The 21,898-nt window shown below is 39.6% G+C and overlaps 2 protein-coding genes across 4 annotated transcripts; one reads left to right on the top strand and one right to left on the bottom strand.

Annotated features, from left to right (window-relative positions):
* Nucleotides 1–4,473: 4,473 nt before the first annotated feature.
* armc1 (armadillo repeat containing 1) lies at nt 4,474–13,422 on the bottom strand. 3 transcript variants are annotated; one of them, XM_042224105.1, is made up of 7 exons: nt 13,151–13,422; nt 12,041–12,246; nt 11,435–11,526; nt 8,320–8,512; nt 7,683–7,799; nt 7,244–7,318; nt 4,474–6,651 (listed from the first exon to the last, which is right to left on the bottom strand). In XM_042224105.1, exons 2-7 carry the CDS (start codon nt 12,200–12,202, stop codon nt 6,460–6,462), a joined length of 831 nt encoding a protein of 276 aa, XP_042080039.1. In that variant the 5' UTR covers nt 12,203–12,246; nt 13,151–13,422; the 3' UTR covers nt 4,474–6,459. The 3 variants fall into 3 exon arrangements, with proteins under 3 accessions (XP_042080039.1, XP_005912264.1, XP_005912265.1); XM_005912202.3 differs by having other exon boundaries at nt 13,227–13,420; XM_005912203.2 differs by lacking the exon at nt 13,151–13,422 and adding an exon at nt 13,032–13,134.
* A 164-nt stretch (nt 13,423–13,586) lies between these two features.
* On the top strand, nt 13,587–21,801 carry mtfr1 (mitochondrial fission regulator 1). The gene is made up of 8 exons (XM_042224056.1): nt 13,587–13,840; nt 14,454–14,560; nt 14,720–14,818; nt 15,506–15,639; nt 15,750–15,985; nt 16,213–16,456; nt 18,016–18,196; nt 19,203–21,801. Exons 2-8 carry the CDS (start codon nt 14,525–14,527, stop codon nt 19,248–19,250), a joined length of 978 nt encoding a protein of 325 aa, XP_042079990.1. The 5' UTR covers nt 13,587–13,840; nt 14,454–14,524; the 3' UTR covers nt 19,251–21,801.
* The last annotated feature ends 97 nt before the right edge of the window (nt 21,802–21,898 follow it).

Consider the following 21,898-nt stretch of genomic DNA (forward strand, 5'->3'; position numbering starts at 1 on the left):
CCTTCTTTTTTATGATTACTTTGCTCCAGTGTGAAAAACCATACAATTCTCCTTCTATTTTAACAAAGCACCTATTTCATTCTTGCCCACTATACGAGCGTGCCATCACTTCATATCACAGGTCAACGTTACGGCGCTTAATTATGTGCCGGCTGCTTGGGGCTTCTAATAACCTGTCATTGAGGGGAATTTGAATGTCACACCATTTTGTTGGGCCCTAATGGCAGCAGGCAGATCCACTGATGAGCCGTTTTGGGACAATTACAGCGGATATTCAAATCACTGGTCTGGCTGTGTGGTGAACTGCAGTACGCACGACCTGACAGGGGTTTGACCAACGTTGTGCGTGCACGTGCACGCGCTCACGCACGCGCACACTTGTTGTGGGCTTTCTCGACCCAGCAAAACCACGAGGAAACTGCTCTCCCTCCTCCACAGATCTAGTGCTGAAAGAGTTTCACTGTAGCCTGATCGCTTTTATTATCCGACTAATCCAGATATCAGCGATTTCATCAAGCCGGGAAGATATGCATGTCATGAATTATTTTGACACTGGGACCTTTTAATTTTCGCCGGCAATATTTCATCCCACCAATCAGCGCCTGGAGTGGTTGTCGCCGGGCGGACGCGGCGGTGTCAGAGGACGAGACTCCCCCCGGCGGATCCAAATCATCCGGGGAACAATAATGAGCTATGGCCACAATTACGAGTTGCCTGTGTGTGCATGCATCTCATCAAGGACTCCATGCAAGCTGCTACAGGAAGGGAAGCACGCAGAGGTGCACAATGTAAAAAAAATAAATACATATAGCACATCTTAAAAAACGCACTATAGGATGGGCTTATACTCAACTAGTTGCTCAGTCAGTAATGGAAATAACTTAATCGCTGCTTTGCGATTATTTTCATTAGATACTTAAAGTGAAAGAGAAAGGGTTAAAATGCTGGTTTAAACTTCCGCAACACTGCATTTGAGCGAGTGGACACAGAGAACAAGAAAATCTGCAAAACAAATTTTAAAAAATGTAATATTTCAATAAATAACGGATATTTTATGTAAAAATACAGAAATTTCCTGTCTTTTTACAAGACATTAAATTAAAAATAGTTATTTTAACATTGAATTGACAGAAATTCTTTTGCATTTTAACTGATTTTCTATATTAAACAAAATATATTTACACGTGTAAAAGCAATGAAATGACCTAACAATAAGGTCAAACGCTGTTCTAATGCAATTAACTAGGCTTAAAAGAAAATTGCTGTTATTAGTTCGGTTTTATTATTTGATTTTGTGCAAAGAATTTTGTACTTTTGCTGGATGATTAATGTAATAACATGATATACCACCCATTTAAGAATGTCAAAATTATGTTCCTAAACTAGTAACTGTGTTTGTAATCACAACTTTTTACTGTTAGTTTTTGATTATATCAGCTGTAAATAGGTTTTTGCGTCTATTGCAACGCACAAACCTATTTACAGTCTATCCCAACTTAAAAAGTAACTTTTACAGTTTAATACTACAAAAAGTTCTGGCAGCCATTCTACTTTAAATATATATATTTATATATATATATATATATATATATATATATATATATACATATATATATATATGCTAATATTTCTGTAGTAAAGATTGAAACATTGTAATGCACTTCAGTTTTATATTTCCATCGCAGTCTTCCATTCTGCATGTGGATGCACACAAAACATAAAAGCAGCTTATGATGCATTTTGCAAAATGTGCCTGCACATTGCTATCCCACCACTAACATCATATGGTTCTTACATAATAGTTAACCAGTATTATATAACACTGACAGGAGCTATTCCACTTTCAAGACTGTACCCCGTTTGGGCAGCTCTGATTTTTAATATGTAACCTAGGAAATGCAGAAAATGTGCTTGTAACACAAACTCTTTAACTGAAATAAAAATTTGTAAAATTTTCTGATAAAGCTGCTCCACAACGCCAGCGTGAGCTATAAGAGTCTATTAATTGTTAACACAGCTTTTGCCAAGGCTTGCCAGGTTGTATTATGTAACTATAATGGCTTAGTTGTAAAGTTAGAAACTAATGTGCTGTATTGCAGTCCTCAGGTTTACAAACAACATTTAAAGTAATAGATGATGTATTCCACATTAATACATATAAAGATACTTTTTTAAAAGATCATCAGTACTCTAAACAATTAAAATCAATCAAACATATTTTTTTATATATGTGTTGTCCTCACACGCTAACAAAAGCTACATCCAGTTTAAACTCACACAGCATTACACTCCCGCAGCGCACAGGGCCTCAGGTCTTAGTGTGATATGTGGACTGTGTAACTTAATACTCTGTGTCTTTACCCAGCTCCCTGAAGAGCGGGTATTATGTGAGCAAATTGGATGCTCAAACAGTCAGTCCGTGACCTTCTCTCATCCTGGATGTTGACCCCCGTATAAAGAGAGACATTACATCTCGTTACACAACAACACGGCTCAGGCGCTTCGCTCCAGATAAAGAAAAATGTCTCAATTAAATCTTCACTGGGGCCCCCTGCCGAAGAGTTATCGCTGCCCCGGTAGCGCTGATCGCTACACTCACACATCCTCAAAAGTTATTTGACATAAATTGCCAGAGTCACATCATTTCCTGCCACACTCTGAGCAGGATTTACAGCTGATCCCATTGACTGGGAGCTGAACCTCCAATAAAATTCCTCAAGAGCCCGTGGGGCCATGAGATGCACCTATCTACCCTTAATCAGACCCCTCTTCCCTGCTTGCAGATTAACCATGCAAATACACACAGGTGGGAGGGTGATACCGACAAAACATTTATGCACATTTATGCAACTGGGCTGATATGAGGGAAGGAGTGCGCACAAGACAGGCTGATTGGGTTTTATCTGATGGGGGAGATTAGAAAGGAGGGAATTGGAAGAAGAAGAGAAAAAAACCTAAAGGAGAGTGAATTATCTAAAGCTTTAATTGGAAAATGAGAGGTGAGTGCCGTCCATTTTCTCTGGAGGATATCAAAGCATATCTCCTTATATTAAAGAGAAAAAAACTAAGAGTGGTAAGGTCATTGTTAGACAAGCATATCAGCTCTTGGAAAAAAAAAAAAGTAAAGCTGAAAATGGCTTATCATTAGCGCTAAGGGCACTGAAGAGAAAGGTGTGCACTTAACTACAAAAAACAACCTTATGGCTGCATTAGTTACGTTAGCCTCGCGGATATTAGACCGAGGTGAATAAAGCGCATTAATGGCTGCGGTCTCTTAATGGTCATGATGATTCTTGCTCAGGTTCAAACCTACCAGATGGAAAGGGAGTTTCAGCATGGGCTTTCAATAATCATCTTAGGTCATCTAATTACAAACAACGTTTTCATCAGGTGATGAGATTTATACTCGGGACCACTCACTTTCTTGTTTGTCGTCTTCCCCAGGCTGCTGTCTCTCTCTAGTGGTGATGCGTGAGAAATAGGGACTTGTAGGCCTTTCATAACAAAAGTCTACCATCCTGTGAACTGCTGTCTGCATAAAATACAAGAGATTCGCTTTTGAAATAATCAGGGTAACATGCCAAACTGTTGCCTCTATTAAAATAGTGAGAATGTGCAAGCTTTTAATGTGCTCAGAAAAAAGCTCCAACTCACATTTGTACAAATGTCTCAATTTTAATATCCTCATAATGGGGAAGAAACAACAGCTAGTTAAGTAGTCAGCGAAGGCAGGAAGGTTATTTGTTCATAAACAAGTCCGACCTCCTTTAAAATCAGCCACATTAAGTATTTGTTTCTCTTTTTTTGGCTAATATATTGATTTGCTTTCTGTTCTTCACTACCATACTGTTTGTTTGCCTGTCAAAGATCATACGTGAATAACAAAGTCAAATAATGCTGAATTTACAAGCTGTGTTAATACTGGTTTTTATCATTTCATTTCACATTTCTTTCATTTTCAGGATATTTTCCAATAAAAAACAAAGCATTAGTATAAATTATAGCCTCAGAAGACTAAAGTTTTCTGTCAACATTAACATAAAAATGTTATTTTAGGTCACTGTTCATCCAGATGATACAGCAGATAAGTGAAGGCCTTCTCTACAGCTTGGCACAGCATTTCATTGGAGGCTCAGCAGTAGCCACATCAGCAGTAGTAGCAGCAGCAGCAGTGGCTTCAGGGCCTCCAGCTGGGGTTGGCTGCTGCCTCTGCCTGCCTACCAGCACTGAGGCTTTTTGGGGGGGGGGGTAGAGTTGTGGGCAGGATTGCCCTGGGGCACGTCGCTCATGCACCAGTAAAGAAAACTGAAATTCTGTGCTAGGAATGCTTGCTGCCCTCAGCGATTTGATTTCACAAAGTGAGGTCTGGAGCGCTGGTGTGAGCACTGCACATGGCAAGAAGAGGAGTGCAGATGATAGGTCAACGAAATCTGTTACAAAATAAATAAATAAATAAAAACTCAGCAGACAAAATTTGATTTGTACCTTTATCATTATTTGCATTAACAGTGTGTGGAATTCTACATTTTGAAGATCTGCATACATTATACTACATCTGCTGACAGTGGATGTCTGTACACATGAAGTTACATGTCTGAGGACTCAGTGGTTCTCTGTCAACCGTACAGCTGTGGCAACTCTAAAATTAAAAAGAATTTACACTTCGATCAACACATACGGACAATTCTGAACATTGTTCAAGTATTTCTTCCCAGTATGAGCCCAGACAGAAAACGTTAGAACAAAACCGCACATGGAGGTTTGTGAAAACGGACATGTTAATGATGCGACTTTAATACTGCTCACAAGTCTTGTTTTTTAGCTCACACCTTCTTGTTCAAAAATGTTGATTTTTAGGCTGTTGTTGAACTACATTAAACACATAAGTGATTATTGCTTTTCCAGAGGGTTTATGGTTCATCAGTTGAGGTTATTCAGTTCGAATCCTTGCCGTTCATCTCTTTGCCACCTACGCTCCATCAAAAGAATAAAAGACAGGATGCTCGAATATATCAAAACAGAGTGATTTAGTTGTAAGGGTTAATTTCTCTTTTAAAACTCACTAAGAGGATTAGTGTTAACTGTCTGAACCTCATAATCCAACTTAAAACCATTATTACTAAAACTCAAAAAAATCCTTCACATGTATCGGATTTTAGGGAATCAGTTGCCATTTACAACACATACATAACCATACCTTTCTTACACTACTGCTCCTATGCCAGCGTTACTAAATCCTCTATATGGATGTGTGTGTGTGTGTGTGTGTGTGTGTGTGTGTGTTTTGTTGAGCATACACCAGCATGATCCTTGCGTTAAGGACACTGCTGGCTAAACTGAAAACTAACCTTATCATCAGGTGCCTCTAAAATACTGTAAAAAATGTCAGTGGAAGTACAGGTAACACTGGAAGCATTTGACAAACACACAGTTAATGGGTTTGTCTTCACCATGCTGATACACGGTTCCACTAAAAGCTGAAAGCAAACGTAGCCTAAAGTCGACAGACACTGCAGGGCTCGTGGTTGAACACTCCTTCTGATTAGAAGACCAGAAAAGTCCTGGTTTCAGACACAAACAAAGACATCGAGGGCTTGTTCGTTAATCAGCCAACAGGCCGGTTAGTTGTTCCTCCAGAGTGCAATGCAGTCTAATACATCTGAGTCAATGTGTCCTCTTGCTGGTGTCTATTTACTATTTCTACTGAAGTGACGTCCCTTAGTGGGCAGAAAGCCGGGGGAGGGGGCAGCTGCTGCCAGCAAACAACAAACATTAAACATGCTCGGAGCTCTCAAATAGTTTGAATGAGTGATGAATAAATAATAATTACAGTGAAATGTCAAAGAAGGCACACACAATAACCAAGGAGGTCAGCATCAGGCAAATTGGCACAAAAGTGTAAAAACATGCTTTAAAAACAAAAGAAAAATGGAGGGAGAGGCAGAAATTACATTATTAGGAAATTACAGGATAAAAATATGAAAAATATGTGTTAATGGGACTATGACTGGAATTAGACATCAGGGGAAAAAATCATGCACAAAAAAAGAGATCACTATTTTCAAGATACACAACAATCGCCTCAAAAAATTAAAATAAACCTGCTGCAACCCAGTCGACGCAGCGAGACACATTCCCAGAAAGCTATTTGGTTTCATTCAGTCCTCTGGCTACGTCTTTTAATTACATATGCAGCTAGTATATAGTTGTGCACATACAGCCAGTAGTAGGATGTGTAGCTCGTAATAGATGTACGCAAATTATTGCAGGCTTCACCTGACAGTCCAGCTCTTGCTGCACACGTGTGGCTGGGCTCTATGTGCTTTGGAGCTGGGAGTCTAGACTAGTGTAGGGCTGTGAGGCAGGCTGGAGCCTGGAAGGAGGCTGAGAGATGCTAAGTCTGCAGCTGGATGGTACCTTTGACAAAATAGGGAACAAAGAGCAGATCACGCGAAGCTGTCACCAGTAGAAAGAGCGTGACAGGAAGTTGGCAGCCGTACTGAGCCAGCCCATGCCGTCAGTGATAGATCCTACACGTGTGACAGCTTTGTCCTGCTCCTGGGAGGGACTCTCGTCCTCAGGCAGGTAGTCTGGGATGTCTGTGTTTTCCTCGACCACCACCGCTGAATCCTCCTGGAATGGCACCACCAGCTGCACACAGTCAGGGGTGGGAATCAAAAAAGTGAATAAAGTGCTTTTTTAAGCAAATACATAAGATTAGGTGGGTTAGCATAAAGCTCAACTGTTTGGCAACAGAGTCTAAAACCACAGTTTAGGTTCAAATACAGCAGTGAGACAGGTCTGACCCCTGCTGGCTGCACGGTAAACTGCTACTTTCTTGTAATTACTAAAGCAATAATCACTCAAAATATTTATAGGGTAATAGCTTATTTTTTATAGAGTTGGTAAATTTATGCTCTTTGAATGTGGGCCACTGAAGAATGGGGACTATTTGCTGTAAAAGGTGCAACAAGGACTAGTCATGTCTTTGGCAAAAAGCAAACTAGCCTACAGGCTGAGGCAGAGATGTGACTAGCTAATCATGTCAGTGTGAATAAGTCTCAGCCACAGGCAGGGGGATAGACTCCCTGTACACAGATACACACAACATACAGCGAGCACACTGACCTATCAGCTGGAGGCTTCAAGGGGGAAATCAGTTTTATATAAAGGAGTTTAATGTAAACAGTGCGAGTCTAACATTGCTTTGATTCCCACATCTAAGCACTCCGGTCCTCTTTACCTCTCCTCCATCCTCTGTCTTCACCACCTGCTGAGCCATCAGTACTTTGGTGGAGTTAATGGCCGTTCCCAACGCCTAGGAGAAGAAAATGCATTTCATTTCAAAAACAGTATGCAACGTGATGATACTACTGGGTCAGCTATCCTGTGCACAAGTGCATCTGGTACCAGTATCAACATGAAATATTTGCCATCCAACAAATGTGATTACTTATATGTGACTTGTTAAGATACGTTCTGATTTAATATGCTAGGAATGACAACTATTTTATATTTAAAATACCAATTTTAAAAACCACTTCCAAGACTGTTAATGATAAAACACGAATCATCCATAAATTAATACATGCTTTCCAAATGAAACTGGTATTAGCCTTAAAGTCAAAATATGTGTCCCTGAACTCTAAAAGAGATTTTCTGTGTCCGGACAGACATTTTACCTCAGCTTTAAGGTCAGAGCGGATCCTGACCACACATCTCTTAACAGCCATCTGGAAGGTAAAACTAATGACTCCTCGAATCTTCAGCAAGGCCTCCTCACACAGGCTCCTTCGAGTCTGAAAGCAGGAAGGGACACAGTGACCATTAGGAACAGAAAGAAGAAGAAATTCTGTCTTAGATATACATTTATAAGCTTGAAAATGTGATTTTGTTCAATTTTAACTAAATATTTTAATGATAAAATAATAAACTGCTATTTAAAACTCACTTTTGGGAAACAAATTATAGATTTTTAGTTTCTAGCTTCAACAGCGTTGTGTGTTTCTGCTAAGGAGACAGAGAAGCAGCCCATCAGAGGCCGTCTGTCTGCTGTAATGTAATCTGGCTAGGTGAAAGCTTCCTGGGGAGCAGCATTCAGCTTCAGGCTCAATGTCCTGCTGTTCAGAGGCTGACATTTACAACCTGACCCCTCTGCCCTCTTATCATGTGCCAGATAGACACCCTTATGATGTTTGGCAAACACTGTGATTATGGCAGCAGCAAACATGAGACTCTTGTGCACTGTGGACATTTGGTATGTGTCTGGACCTGACAGAAGCCTGACGATACGCTGTGTTAAGACTTCAATGGACTTACAGAATCGTCCAGTCCATCGATGTGCAGCACGACAGTTTTGGCCCTCTTGTTGTTGGAGCCCAGGAAGAAATGGGCTTTGCGCCGGCAGGAGGCGGCAGCTGCCTCGGCCTTCTCAGCCTCTTCTTTACCAGCTGACTGCAAAATCTCATAGATCTCTGAGGCCAGCAGTTTGGTCTCCCCAGGTGAGGTGCTCCTTCAGTGACAAAAAGTACATGTACAGATGAGTTACTAGCCCACCTGTGAAGTTTTTGTCAAAAAATTCCCAAGTGCATTTTAATAGTGCAAAAAGGATTTCCAACATAGTTTCCAATTATATTAATTTTAGAAAGCATAAATTATTTCTATTTTCTTTAAATTACCAGGTTCATTATTATTATTACCTACCTAAAAAACTGAGCTTTGTTTTGTTTTAGCCATAGCACTCAAGACTCAAAGCGTATAAAATCAAGGTAAATGTAGCCAGCTCAGAATTGAGAAAAGAATTGTTGACGCTCAAAAAGCAGGGGACAGACACGTTGAGTGAGAAGCGTCTATTAACCCCAGAACAACTGTCAAGACATTAGTAAATGACTTCGCCAAGTTAGGAATTTTAGTCTTAAAGGAGACAATCACTAGAAACCTGCACAGCAATGGACTGCGAGGTTGTAGACCAACAAAAACGCCAATACTGCAAAATAGAGACCTGACTTACTAAGGATAACCAGGAAAAAGATTATATATATTGGAAGCACATACGTTACTCAGAAGAGATGAAACTGAAGCTCTTGGTTAAAGAGATCCTGCTCATGTTTGAAGAAGGGAGAGGCATACAACCCAAAGAACACCATCCCCACACATTAAATTGCTGTGGTAGAAGTATGCTGTGGGGATGTTTCATTGTGACTGGAGCTGTGAATCTCATCAAGATGGAAGGAATTATGAGGAAAGAAGGATATGGGAAGGTTTTAACAGAAAACCTCAAGCAGTCAGCAGCAAAATGGCTCAGTGCCGTCGCTTCCGACACAACAAGAACCCAAAGCATACGTCGCCCCTGGTAAAGACCCACCTCCAGAAGACCAAACTGAATGTTGTTGACTGGCCTGCAAACAGTTTTGACTTGAATACCACTGAAAATCTGTGGAGTGAACTAAAGACCAAAGTCAGTGCAAGGAGACCATCAAAGAACCGTGAAATGTTGTTGATGTCCAAGCAAGTGGTCAGCGTCACCCAGCAGAGCAGAGCTGAAACTACCTGATAAGTCTCTGGATGTCTTTTTAAGTACATCTGTACTGAAAATAAAGGTGCAAAAGATGAAGTAATTCTGATGCAAAGAATAAATCAGCTAATTTAGGCTTGTGAAAATGACAATTAACGTGAATGAAAGTAGAAACGGTATTGCCAAAGCCTGCATGACTCTGTAGGAAGTGTGAACTGACTCATAAAACTGAAATTAATTAAGAGCTGCAACAGACAGAAATCTAGAGAATTAAACATTTGAAAGTAAGTAGCCCCTTGCAGGTATCCAAATTCGGTATGAAAGCCTCTAACAAGCAAAGTATATACGGTGGGTTTCATGCACTGCTTAATAATCATCACATCAAGATCTATGTGTAGCTGAAGTCTTTCATTACCGGTACATGTTTGATGTTTTTAATAGTCTGAGTCTAAAGTCCACTAATAACAGTCAGATAGAAATATGCTGAAGTCACTAGTTGTTATTGTTTTTTTGGGGGTTTTTTTTGGTAATGCCAAAACGATGTTACGCAGGTTTAATTCTAAGCTTTGTAAGCATCCCCATTGTCCTGATTCTGGAAATTAACAGGCACCCACATTCACAGGAAGCCTTTAAAGGTAACTCCTCTTTGCATCGCTCTATTCCAAAATTGTTTGTGCAGCTATTTAGTGCAACTAAAGACAATGTTGCCATTAAAGACACGACAACTGAAACACAAGTTAATTATGCCTATTCTGCACTGCCGTCAGATTTGCTACTGTCCCTTTTGCAAAAATCTCACAGCAAAGCATAATATTTCACGGGCAGCAGCTTTTTGCAAGAAATTCATGTGAGGTCAGGAGCCATTGTTGTGCCAGAATTTATATTTTATGAGGGATCCTGGGTTACTCCTGCAGGCTATACTGCTTCATGTGTCACCAAGTCATCACTCCTTCCATATTAACCGCATATGACATTAGCTGTCTGGCACTGCCACCCTCTGGGAGCCTGACGGTCCACAGAGCTGTGCCACACATTCCTAACGCAGCTCTGCAGAAGCCTTCCAGCAAACAAAACACTCTTATGAGTTAATTCATTAAATATACTTAATACTTAATAATAATCACTGAAGAAGATGAGGCTACCTGAGAGCTTAAGGGTTTAAAAATCACATTCACACCCGTTTTGTACAACAATGCTAGACACTTCCCTTTAGCTATGTGTTCCCACTCTGTCCAGCTACGATTGACCTCCACTCAAAGTCAGCATGACTGGGCTGTAAGCTCAGAAACTTGCTGCTGTTCCTGCAGGGCTACTGTTCATGCCAACACCTACAAGCTGGAGTGACTGGCTTACTTTACGGTTAGCATGAGCTATTGCCACAGGTGCTTCTAGACACTCAATCAGATAAAAGCAGTTGTCTCTCTTAAAAATGACATGTTTATGATCATGTTTTTAAAAGCAGATCTCATTATATGCAATGTTCTTCTAAAGCTTTTAAAGGACAGTCAACACAAAAAATTAAAATTACCATGTCTGCAAGATATTCTACTTACTGCACAACAAAAAAAGTGCTAATACGCCTACATCAATTAGCACATGCACAAAGAGAACTTTCAGAGACGACAAAATGGATTTAAATCTGTAACGTGCAAAACTGCATTTTAAGCCTTTGTCACCCTATTCTAGTTCAACTTTCATCACACATTCATCCTGACATGGCAAACAGAAGGACATCAGCCTGCCTGGAAAATTCTGCAGCGTGGCAAACACTGTCCATGCAGAACAATAAAAAAAAAAAAAAAACATGTTAAAGGTTTCATGTAAAGAAAATGCACTGTGAGCATGTGTGTCCGTGCTCTGTGTGTGTGTTTGCATGTGTGTGTGTGTGTGTGTGTGTGTGAGATGGGAACATGGACTTGCTTCTGCATGACATTCTGCAAACTCAGCATCATGCCCAGTTCGCCCTTCATCTTCTCTCTGTTGGCTCGACATTCTGCCAGGTAGCGCACGGCCTGCAAGGACAAGGGCAGCTGTTATCTATTTGGCCATAAAAGCTGAAAGACGCTTTGTGATATTAAAAGAAAGAAAAAGAAAAAAAGGCACGACTTTAAAAAGGGCATGCATGTGCAAACATTAAATGTTACATAACCGATATAAATACAAATGTACTGCCTTTGTGTTTACCGGGTAACCGAAAAAAGTAGTTATATAAAGCCACTTCAAATGTGTGCACACAATGTGAACGAATGGCTATAGAGGAAGTCGTGAAGGGTGGCTATGTAAAGCATAGTGTTTACACCACATCAAACAACAGATGTCCCTATTGTGCAGTGTTTCCAAATATGGACCTTTTTTCTTTTTTTCTTTGAAATTGCGCCATGTGCAAGCTTGTGACTGAATGTTACACACAGGTGGAAAACATGCCCTTTAAACTGTCACTGAAACCTGTTCTGACACTGCAGGACAGCAGGGGAGGTTTTCCCTTACAAACCAAGTGTTTTGTGTTTTATGTGACCACATACTTACCAATAGTGCAGAGTAGACAACCTGTGGATTTGGATGGTCCAAAAAGAGGATAAGACCTGGCAGACAGCCTTGGTCTTCTACTATGGCTCTTCGGTTCAAGGGGTCTGCGGCAAGATCCCGCAACTGGTTCACCACAGTCAGTGCATCCATCTCTGCACTCATGGTGCTTCTTGTCTCGATGCCACACACATTAAAACAGTCTCTTCCTAAAATAAAACGATAGAATATTTTAGAAAGCTTATGTTGAACAACTCAGAGAAGCAGCTAATTTTAGTTTTTAAAAGACCTTTTCTAATTGAAATCTAATTTTCACATCTTTTACAATTTGGTAACACGCTCAAAGATATTCGGTTTGGGATCATTTAAAGCCAAGCTCAAAGCAGTGAATGTTGTTGACAGTGTGGCCTTGCACTAGACTAACTCTCTGAATAATTTCTTGCCCATTAACTAGGGAGGGACCTTAGATCATGTGATTCTTCTGTTGTTGCACAGAGAACAACAAAAAACATTTGGTGATGCTCTTTCCAGACATACAGCTAAAAACATCTATATTACACAGGTAAACGAAGAATCTATTAATTTGGACCTATAATATAATTTTATATATGTAATCTCTTTAATTTTTATTAGCTTTATTGAATGTATTCATTTTGCTAGTCATATTTCGTTGATCTCTTCGTTCACGATTTTATTTTAAAGTGTATAAAAGTCTATACAGCTTTATTTTTTTGCATCCAAATCACTTGTAAATATTTATAACTTGATGTCTTTAGAAAACAAAGTTGGGTTGATTGTAAATCTTACAACGTTTAAACTAACTTGCTGCAAACCTATGTTAATGGTACAATTTCTAATAATGTTATGCGTTGGCGGCAAGTTCTAACTACTAAACACTATATCAGCAATAACATGTGTAAAACGTACAGTGCAATCTGACTGAGAAGTGGATTATAACTACACAGCTAGACATGTATGATAGTTGTCATACTACCTGAAGATCGAGTAGTTTAGCGTTGTATGAGGCACTTGAACCAGTACTTTAATTTGCGCTAACCCAAATACAGATGCTCCTTTCAGTGAAAAGACACTTTCTACGACCCCTAACCTCACCTCAAATCACGCCCTGTGAGACGGTCCGGGCTATGCTAGCTAGGCTAGCAGGCATTACTTGACAATTGGAGCATACCTTCCTGTCAGTTTTCGTGGAAACCAAGAGACAATTCCCCGTGACTTCGGCTACGACGGATTCAAAGACTGCGCAACCACAAAAATCCTACGTTACAAACAGCTAACCCCAAAACAAGAGAAACCAAATTATTTCAGTAACGCCAGGCCTGCGCCTCTATCTCCCCTTTGCCTGTTTAGCTAGCAGCTGTGCACTGCACTGTGTTTGTGTTTTGTGGCGAGCAAATGGGGTACAGCTGTTTCTTCATAAAGGACATCTCATTTTTCCACCAGGATCCCAACAGTTTAACTGTGACATAGCTCCGTCGGGAAATGTAGGGAACTATAACGAACGTCCACATATTTGCTAGCATGTGGTTGGATGGTCTGGTAGAATGGACTGTCGTGATAGCAAATCACGAGACAGATATGTTTTAGAGTTCAATGCTAATTGGTGACTTTCTTTGCCAATCAATTATAATAACCAATCGTGAGGTTAATCTACGTAATCGTTTTTTTCAATTGGCTCAAAATGCATTCCATAGGTCCTACTATGTTAGCCACTATCTGCTGTCCATGTCCGTCGTGTTGACAAGGTGGAAAAATTGAGAAAGTTATTCTACAAGCGCAAGTCCGGTAAGTTGGAATGGAAGTAAGGCACATACTGATCTTTGGATGTGAATACAATATAAAACACGTGGTGATAACTGTCTCGGGTAAGTTATAAATTATTATAAATGTGTGTTTCTAGGTCAAATCCTTATAAAATTCATCGGATTGTATTAGCTAGCCAGCTGCTATCATTAGCCGGTTAGCATAAATGCCCGCTAAAGTTGAGACTCACTCATTTAGCTTAATCATACACTCTATAAAAACGTTGGTCTGTGTTAAGCTCAGAGCGCTTGTTCCCACGCTTATCCTGTTTCGGTAATAAGAGAAGGAAAATTTGTGGCTTATTAATGTTATATAGAAAGGGAAACATATAAATGTTCATATCAGTGAGGATTTACAATGTAAGAGCAGCCAAATTGCAAAAAGAAAAAACACATTGTAAATTTTAGGGAAAAAAAAAAAGATCGTTTCTAATTTTTAACATAGCAGAGATTTATTTATTTTTTGTTCCAGAGCATCTTAACGCTGTTATACTGTAGATCCACAAAGTTCTTCCAGTGCGTTTGTTGGTTTAAAGTGTTGTGTTTGATGGTGGTTGAAACTGACTTTCTCACTCTTTGTTTTGTATTTCTTCTAGATGACTGGTTGGTGATGATGATGTTGATGTTGGCACGTGTGCCAGTGTACCCTTGAAACGCACCGACAAGAATGAGCAAAGAGTATGCAAGGATGGAAATGGACCTGGTATGTGACAAATTAGATTAAACACAGATATTTGTTGTTAGTCAGGTGACGGTTCCACATTGACTGAGCTGTATTTGGTTGAATAATAACTTGGCTGTACCCAGTTAAGTTATTATTCAATTGCTTTGAATTGAATTATTATTGCTTTTTCTGTTTCAGGCTTTTGGATCAGTGAAGCCTTATGGGTCCTCGAGAAGTATTGTGAGGAGAATTGGTACAAGTCTCCCGATTAAACCCTGTCCCAGGGTAAATTTTCAGGTGAGGCCAAGTTACTCTCATTAGAGCTTTTTAGTTTTGTCTTATTTAAGGCAAATTAGAATTGAAAGTTTTTTTTTTTCTTTTTCATTTTCTTTTAAGACAATGACATGTTGTCTCTATTATGAGTCATTCCTTTCTCTTCATCTGTTTTCACGCACGTCTCTCCTACCTGCTGGAGTCACTGCCATGTGACAAAATCACATGCCCTCTTCAACTTTTGTTTACCTCTGCTCGTCTGACTGTTTTCATTTTAGAACCATAAACAGTTTGGGTGAAGGGATATTTGATTACCACTCGAACACTGACTTTAACCTTTAAGAATTTGATTACCATTTTAAAAATGTTAAAAACTGGCTCGCTGTTCTTCACTTTCCTTCAACTCTGTGCTTTTCTCTTCTTTTCTTCTGTCTCCAGCTACCCTCCGTAGCTATGAGGAATGCAGTATGTCTGCTGTAGGTCAGTTGGTTCAGCAACCTTCAACAACCTTGAGCTGACTAATTCCTACTGAGCTACCTGAACCTTTGATTAACAATGTGTAGATGCTTTTCCTCTAAACTAACCTTATTTTTACTGAATGATTTTCTAACATTAGTTGTTGTATGTGTGCCTGGTGTGCTATCATCAGGCTTTTTTTTTTCCCCCTCTAAGCATTTTTTTTTTTTTTTTTAAATCCTCCTCCTCTGATAGCTTTATCCATACCACGATGAAGCTGGTGTCTTGATTGGCAGCAGGAGGCAGAACTGCCTGGTGGCCACTCTGGCTGATGTTGCATGGATTGACAGGGATGAGGATGATGAAGACGACTACTTTAGCAGGCCGAGGTAAGACTATAGTCTGTAGAAAGATATCTCTGAATCAGGCTGAAGACTTAAGCGCTTGTAAAGAGTTACTAGAAGGAGACAGTTTTATTTCAAATCTGCAATGGAAACAGGTCGGGGATCCCACCAGGACTCATGTTTCGAGCCCAGCGGCCTCACCCTCCCAGAAGTCGCCTAAACCGCCAGAACTCTCTACCCAGTATGCATCATGGAGCTTTGGATTCACAGGCGTCAGCTGCTGCCAACAACGAAGCCATTCAGAAGATCAGTGCGCTGGAGACTGAGCTTGCAAAACTCAGGGCTCAAATTGCACAAATTGTTCTGGCTCAAGAAAAGAGTGCACAGCCAGGTACTGCTTAACAATTCTGTTACAAATTTTTTAAAATTGTATTTTAATTTTTTGCAACATACTAAATGACTGTATAGTCTCTTATTTTTCTCTTCATATTTAACTGTAATAATGGAAATGTCCCTCTAGATGGCAGCAGAGTGTCACATGGCGTATACTCTATTTTCTTTCTTTTTTCCTCTTTCTTTTTTCCTCTTTCTTTTGTGTTACATTTGCTACTACCACAGGGGCACCTCCTCCCCCTCTACCCTGTGGCAACCTGCCACCTCCCCCACCACCTCCACCACCTCCCCCTCTTCCACCCCCACCCGCAAGTCTGCAGCGGACATTTTCGGCCATTGAACTAATAAAAGAGCGTAGAGGGAAGAAGACATGCGGCCAGACAGTTTTGGAGTCAAGACCTGCCGAAATCCCCAGCATGCTCGATGTCCTAAAGGACATGAACAAAGTCAAGCTGCGATCAGTGAAAAGGTAGGCCTCTGCTTAAGACATGAATGAGATACATTTGGAAGTGATGAAAAGTGGCCAGTGAAGTGTTTCTGAGGTGTTTGAAGTCTCATTAGTGAATGCAAGTGCTAAGGGCCTTTCACACCAGACGCACAAAATCCAGGCGTATCTTTTGTGCATTAAAAATATTGTTCGGATTCACCTTTTGTTAATGCAACAGTTCACACCGGCCATATAATTTCACTTTTTTCATTTAGAAAACTTGATTAATTTATTTTGTTTGTTTTTACAGTTGTTTTCTGAGGACAAATTTTCTGCAAAAAACGGTGTGTGTGGTGTGTGTGTGTGTGTGTGTGTGTGTGTGTGTGTGTGTGTGTGTGTGTGTGTGTGTGTGTGTGTGTGTGGTGTGTGTGTGTGTGTGTGTGTGTGTGTGTGTGTGTGTGTGTGACACGTGAAGTTCGGATCCATAAAATTTGGAATTTCCTGTCATTTTTATGCATTGCGCTCAGTTTGTAACGGCTTTTAGAGTCTGACACAAAGACATTCATCTGAATCTGACACCTCCTTGCTAAGTATAAGCTAATTCAAGATGAATCTCCATTAAGTCATTGACTTCATGCATTACTTCAAATTCAACTTCATGTTATCAGACACATAGTGTCGTCTTCTGTTTTATTAAGCCGCTGCTACTCAAGATGTTTGTATCACGCTACATTCCTATGTAGTGCCAGAGCTACTGCATGCCCATATTACAGTATTGTGTGCTTTGGTCAGGCTGTTGGAAAACTGATATGTCTAATCACATTGAGAAAAGTTAAAAAAGAAAAAAAAAATAGGGGTGGTAGATGTTGTTTGCCAAAAATGGGTCATTTTTGCCCGTTGCTAGGTGGTTGCTAGGCATGTAGTGGCTAGGCTATTGTAGTGAAATTAAAACAATGGGATGCTTTCCTCAGGTGTTTTTAGGTGCATAAAGGCTAAAAACACGTCACTGTTGCTAGGCGGTTTCCAGGCTTCATAATACAGAAAGCATAATTCAACTAATTCAATCAAATTAGATGATGTTATCATGAAAATAATGCAAGGTGTTGTAGGGCCGTAAACGTTAAGATCCTCTTAGCATGTTGCTAGGCAACGTGATGACGTTCTCATTGTACTATAGTGATAGTAGCGCCCATGTTTATATGTTCCCTATTTCATCCTAGATCAGTGGACTAATCTTGATGAGGTTTTGCATAAACATTGCCTAGAGCACCTGTGTGACGTACACAAATATTTTATACAAATCCCACAGTCGTACATATTTGTGCATTTGAGAGTTCAGTTGAGGACCGAACGGAATGTCCCACTGTAGAGCAGAGTGGAATGTCCCACTGTAGAGCAGAGTGGAATGTCCCACTGTAGAGCAGAGTGGAATGTCAGATGAGAACGATATGGCACAATAAAATGTATGATGGCGTACCTGTCTGCCAGGTTTGCTTGTTGATAATTTTTGGAGGAGTTCACAGAGAAAGAATCAAACACTCAGTGATTTGGTGCGTTACAGTAACATTGGTAAATGCCCCATCACCTGTGTGTGTTTACAGTCGTCTGGTAGAAGATGATGCCAAAACAAAGTCCAAGGAGCCGGCAGATGCTGCATCTCTCATCGCCGAAGCCTTGAAGCGCAAGTTTGCTCATCGTCATCGAAACGACAGTGAACGAGATGACACAGAAGAATTCAAAATTCCTGTCATAGAAGCGAACCCTCAAAAAGAAACCATTCCGGTGAGAAATGTTGATGTATTATAAGGAGGCTTATATTAATTGAAAAAAACAAAACAAACAAAAAAACAACTTTTATTATCCAGAATAAGTGAACTCAACACCCCAGATGGTCTGTTACTCAGAACCATGCATGAAGTTGTTCTTCAGAACAGTTTGTAAAAGGCCTGCCTTGTCAGAGAATATTTGGCAGGTGTTTGGATGAACCATCTATCACAGGCTGACGTCAGTAAATCAAATCTGTAAATTACAGAACAGAGTGGTGAGGAGAAAACAAATCTCAGAAAACGTGTAACTCGCTGTGGAGTTCTCAAAGTTTTGTATTTTGGAATTAGCTTTTAACTTTTTGTTTTTAAATGAGTTCAGTTGTGTCCACAGTGGGTTTGCTTGTTATTTTCACTGTTAGTCTTTTGAAATGTTACTGTATTTGGCAACTATGTTTTCCAAGTTGACAAAATCACATCATCATCATTTTTTTTTTTTTATTTGTTTAGAATTTTTCTCATTTTTATTTTAGTAAATTGCGATTTAAAAAAAAAAAAAAATTATATTCAGTTTTAGTCTTTAGTTTACTTTCAGTTAACTATGATAATGTTTACCAGCCTGTGTAGTTAGCGTGTTGGAAAACCACTCCTGCTGTTTTTATAAGTATGAATGGAAAAAAATGTTTCATCACACCTGAAACATCCTTTAACTTCAACCATACTGACCTGATGTTTCTCTAAAGGAAGCTGATCGGTCAACACTAATTGGTTCAGCTACAAGTGAACAATTTGAAGCAGAACCACAAGCTGATTTTTATAAAAGGGCAAAAAAACAACTTAGCGGTTTACAGAAAAGATGAGTAAAATATTTAAAACTCCGTGTTTGTAGATGTCAGTTCAGATGGCACAGATATAATTTTTAAGAAGCATTTCAGGATCTTAATTCATTCTTTTGTCATGCAGTTGTTTAAGTGCTCTGCAGATTTCTCATGCACTTAATTCTGCTGTGTTCTGTTTTTCCACAGTTTGGGCAGCACATGTTGAAAGCAACTGGAAAAAGAAAGTTGGTCTGAACAGACAATGTAAGCCTAAGGTCCAGATGTTCTGTAGATGCATTGAAATTCCTTTTTATCTAATCTGTTTCTTTGGAAGGACAAGGGATTTTTGCCGGAATACGACCTCAAGTCTCACCAGTCATCCTGACTGATTTTGCACTTTTCTAACTTATATTAACCTCTTTCTTTTAAAGACGTTTTATTGTAATTTGTTGTCGTTGAACTGAAGGTCTTAATTTTTATGTTCAGTCTGTCTCGAGTGAAAGTTGATTATATTATTGAAACTTTGGGTTTTGTTAAACCTGCGCCTCAGCAGGGCTGATCAGCTTCCTATTTTTTAAGGCTGCATAAAAGCTGAAGAGTTCATAGAAAAGGAAGATTTTCTGACTTGTGCACTTTGTTGCCTGACGTTTAGACTACTTTATGATTAGGATCTGTTTATATTTTGGTTTAAGTGAATAATTTAGTTTTTAACACTTAATTATGGCTTAGATTCGTCTCAGTGTAAATTAATGTGTTATCAGTCAGGTTTCAGTGACGCTGGATAATATTTCATCTTCTTCCCAAGTTGCAAGTTTTGCCTTTAGCTGGTTCACAATTATGCATATGTTTTTCTGTGTGATTCGCCTTTAAGAACCAAAGATATTTCACTGAAGCCCTTCAGGATTTCGCCTTTCAATACCAAATTTTGCATTTCATGTCCCTTTTTTTTTTTTTTTTTTTTTTTTTTTTTTTTTTTTGAAATTAACTGCTGCTGGATACTTAAAGGTACTGGGACACATGCAGCGTTTTGTTTCTACCTCTGCTAGGAAACACTTTCCTAGATTCAAAGTTCAGCAACAACACTAAAGAAACACTACGCTGTCACGATACTGCGAAGCTCTGTATTGACAGCATGTTTTAACAAATGTACCCAAAGTCATTAGTATTGCATAAATCCTGCTTTCGTGTAGAGGTTCATCACATTTCCAAGTCTGGATTGGATTCAGAGGCATTCGAGGTTTTTAGGAAGTGTTTTGTTTAATTAAGGAATGCACATTGTTACTATTTGTGACTATTATGTATGCCATGTAATTGCTGCTGAACATCAGCTGGATTGTCTTTCATGGGGAAAGTGGAGTGGATACGTCAGTAGTAATTGTTTTTGTTGAAGTTGTCTTACATAAAAGTTAATTTATCAAACTAATAAATAAAATGTCTATCCTGACCTGTTTTGTTGTCATTTTTGCAGAAGTTGGGAGTTGAAGAAATTATGTTTTGGTCATTTTGAGGTTTTTATCTGAAAATCCATCATTGTGTGATTTCAGATTAAATAATAGACTTAAAACAGTCAACCTGGAAACCGACTGAACATTTTATAAACCTATTATTGTTCAGCTGCTTAACAAATATCTAATCAGCTGTTCACATGGAAGAAACCCCAAAATCCCATTTACTTCCTCTAAAACTTGCATCTCTGCATGCAGTGTACCCTTAAACAGCCTGCCCTTCTATAAATTTCAGCTTCCATTCAAACTGTTTTTGATGTAACCTTTAGGTAATTTTTACATGCATTTTACATATTTAACTGATATTGCGCACTCACTAACCACTTCAGTAGAAAAACCTGTTCAACTTCTTGCTAATGCAAATCTACAGAAAAGCCAAACACCTGCCAGAAATTTAGTGCACTCGTAGAGATAGGCGAGATGACCTGCTGAAGTTCAGAATGAGGAAGAAAGATGATATAAATTATTTGTAATATGGCACGACTGAAACTGCTGATCCACTGGGATTTTCTCACAAAGCCATCTCTAGGGTTTAGAATGAATGGTTAGAAAATAAGGAAATATCTATCAGCAGTTGTCAGAGGAGAATGTGCAGACTGCTGCAAGCTGATACGAAGGCAACAGTAACTCAAGTAGCCACTCGGCACAACCAAGGTATGCAGCAAAGTGTCTCTGAATATGCGACTTGTTGACCCTTGAAGCACATGGGCTACAGCGGCAGAAGACCACACCGGGTTTCACTCCTGTCAGAACAGGAAACTAAGGATAAATTTGTGTAAAAAAAAAAAAATTGGTCAGTAGAAGATTGGGAAAATGTTGCCTGGTCTTTGTGATGCATTCAGGGGTCAGAACTGGGTTTAAACAACATGAAAACGTGGATCCACCATGCCTTGTATCAAAGGTCCAGGCTGCTGCTAGTGGTGTAATGATGTGGGGGATAATTTCTTGGTACACTTTCTGAGCATTGTTTAAACAGCACATCCTACCCAAGTATCATTGCTGACCACGTCCCTCTACGACCACTGCGTACCCATCGTCTTGTGTTGGCTTCCAGCAGGATAACACACCATGTACAAAGCTCATATCATAAACTGCCTTCTTGAACATGACAATGAGTTTACTGTCCTCGAATAGTCACTAGATCTCAATACAACAGAGCAGCTTTGGGATAGTGAAGCAGCAGATTCACAGCTACAGTGTGACGACATGAGGTCAACGTGGACCAAAATGTCTGAGGAATCTTTCCAGTACCTTGTTGAATATATGCTTTGAAGAATATGAAGGCAAAAAGGGGTCGTAACCCAGTAGCAGCAAGTTGTACCTCTAAAAAGAGCTTGAGTGGGCCTACTGGTTTCACAGTTTGCCAGTATCGAAGTGATTATTTATTAACTGGTGTAA

Source organism: Haplochromis burtoni, unplaced genomic scaffold (assembly GCF_018398535.1).
Source record: "Haplochromis burtoni strain Fernald_Lab_line unplaced genomic scaffold, NCSU_Asbu1 Contig_1, whole genome shotgun sequence".
Classification (NCBI taxonomy): Eukaryota; Metazoa; Chordata; class Actinopteri; order Cichliformes; family Cichlidae; genus Haplochromis; species Haplochromis burtoni.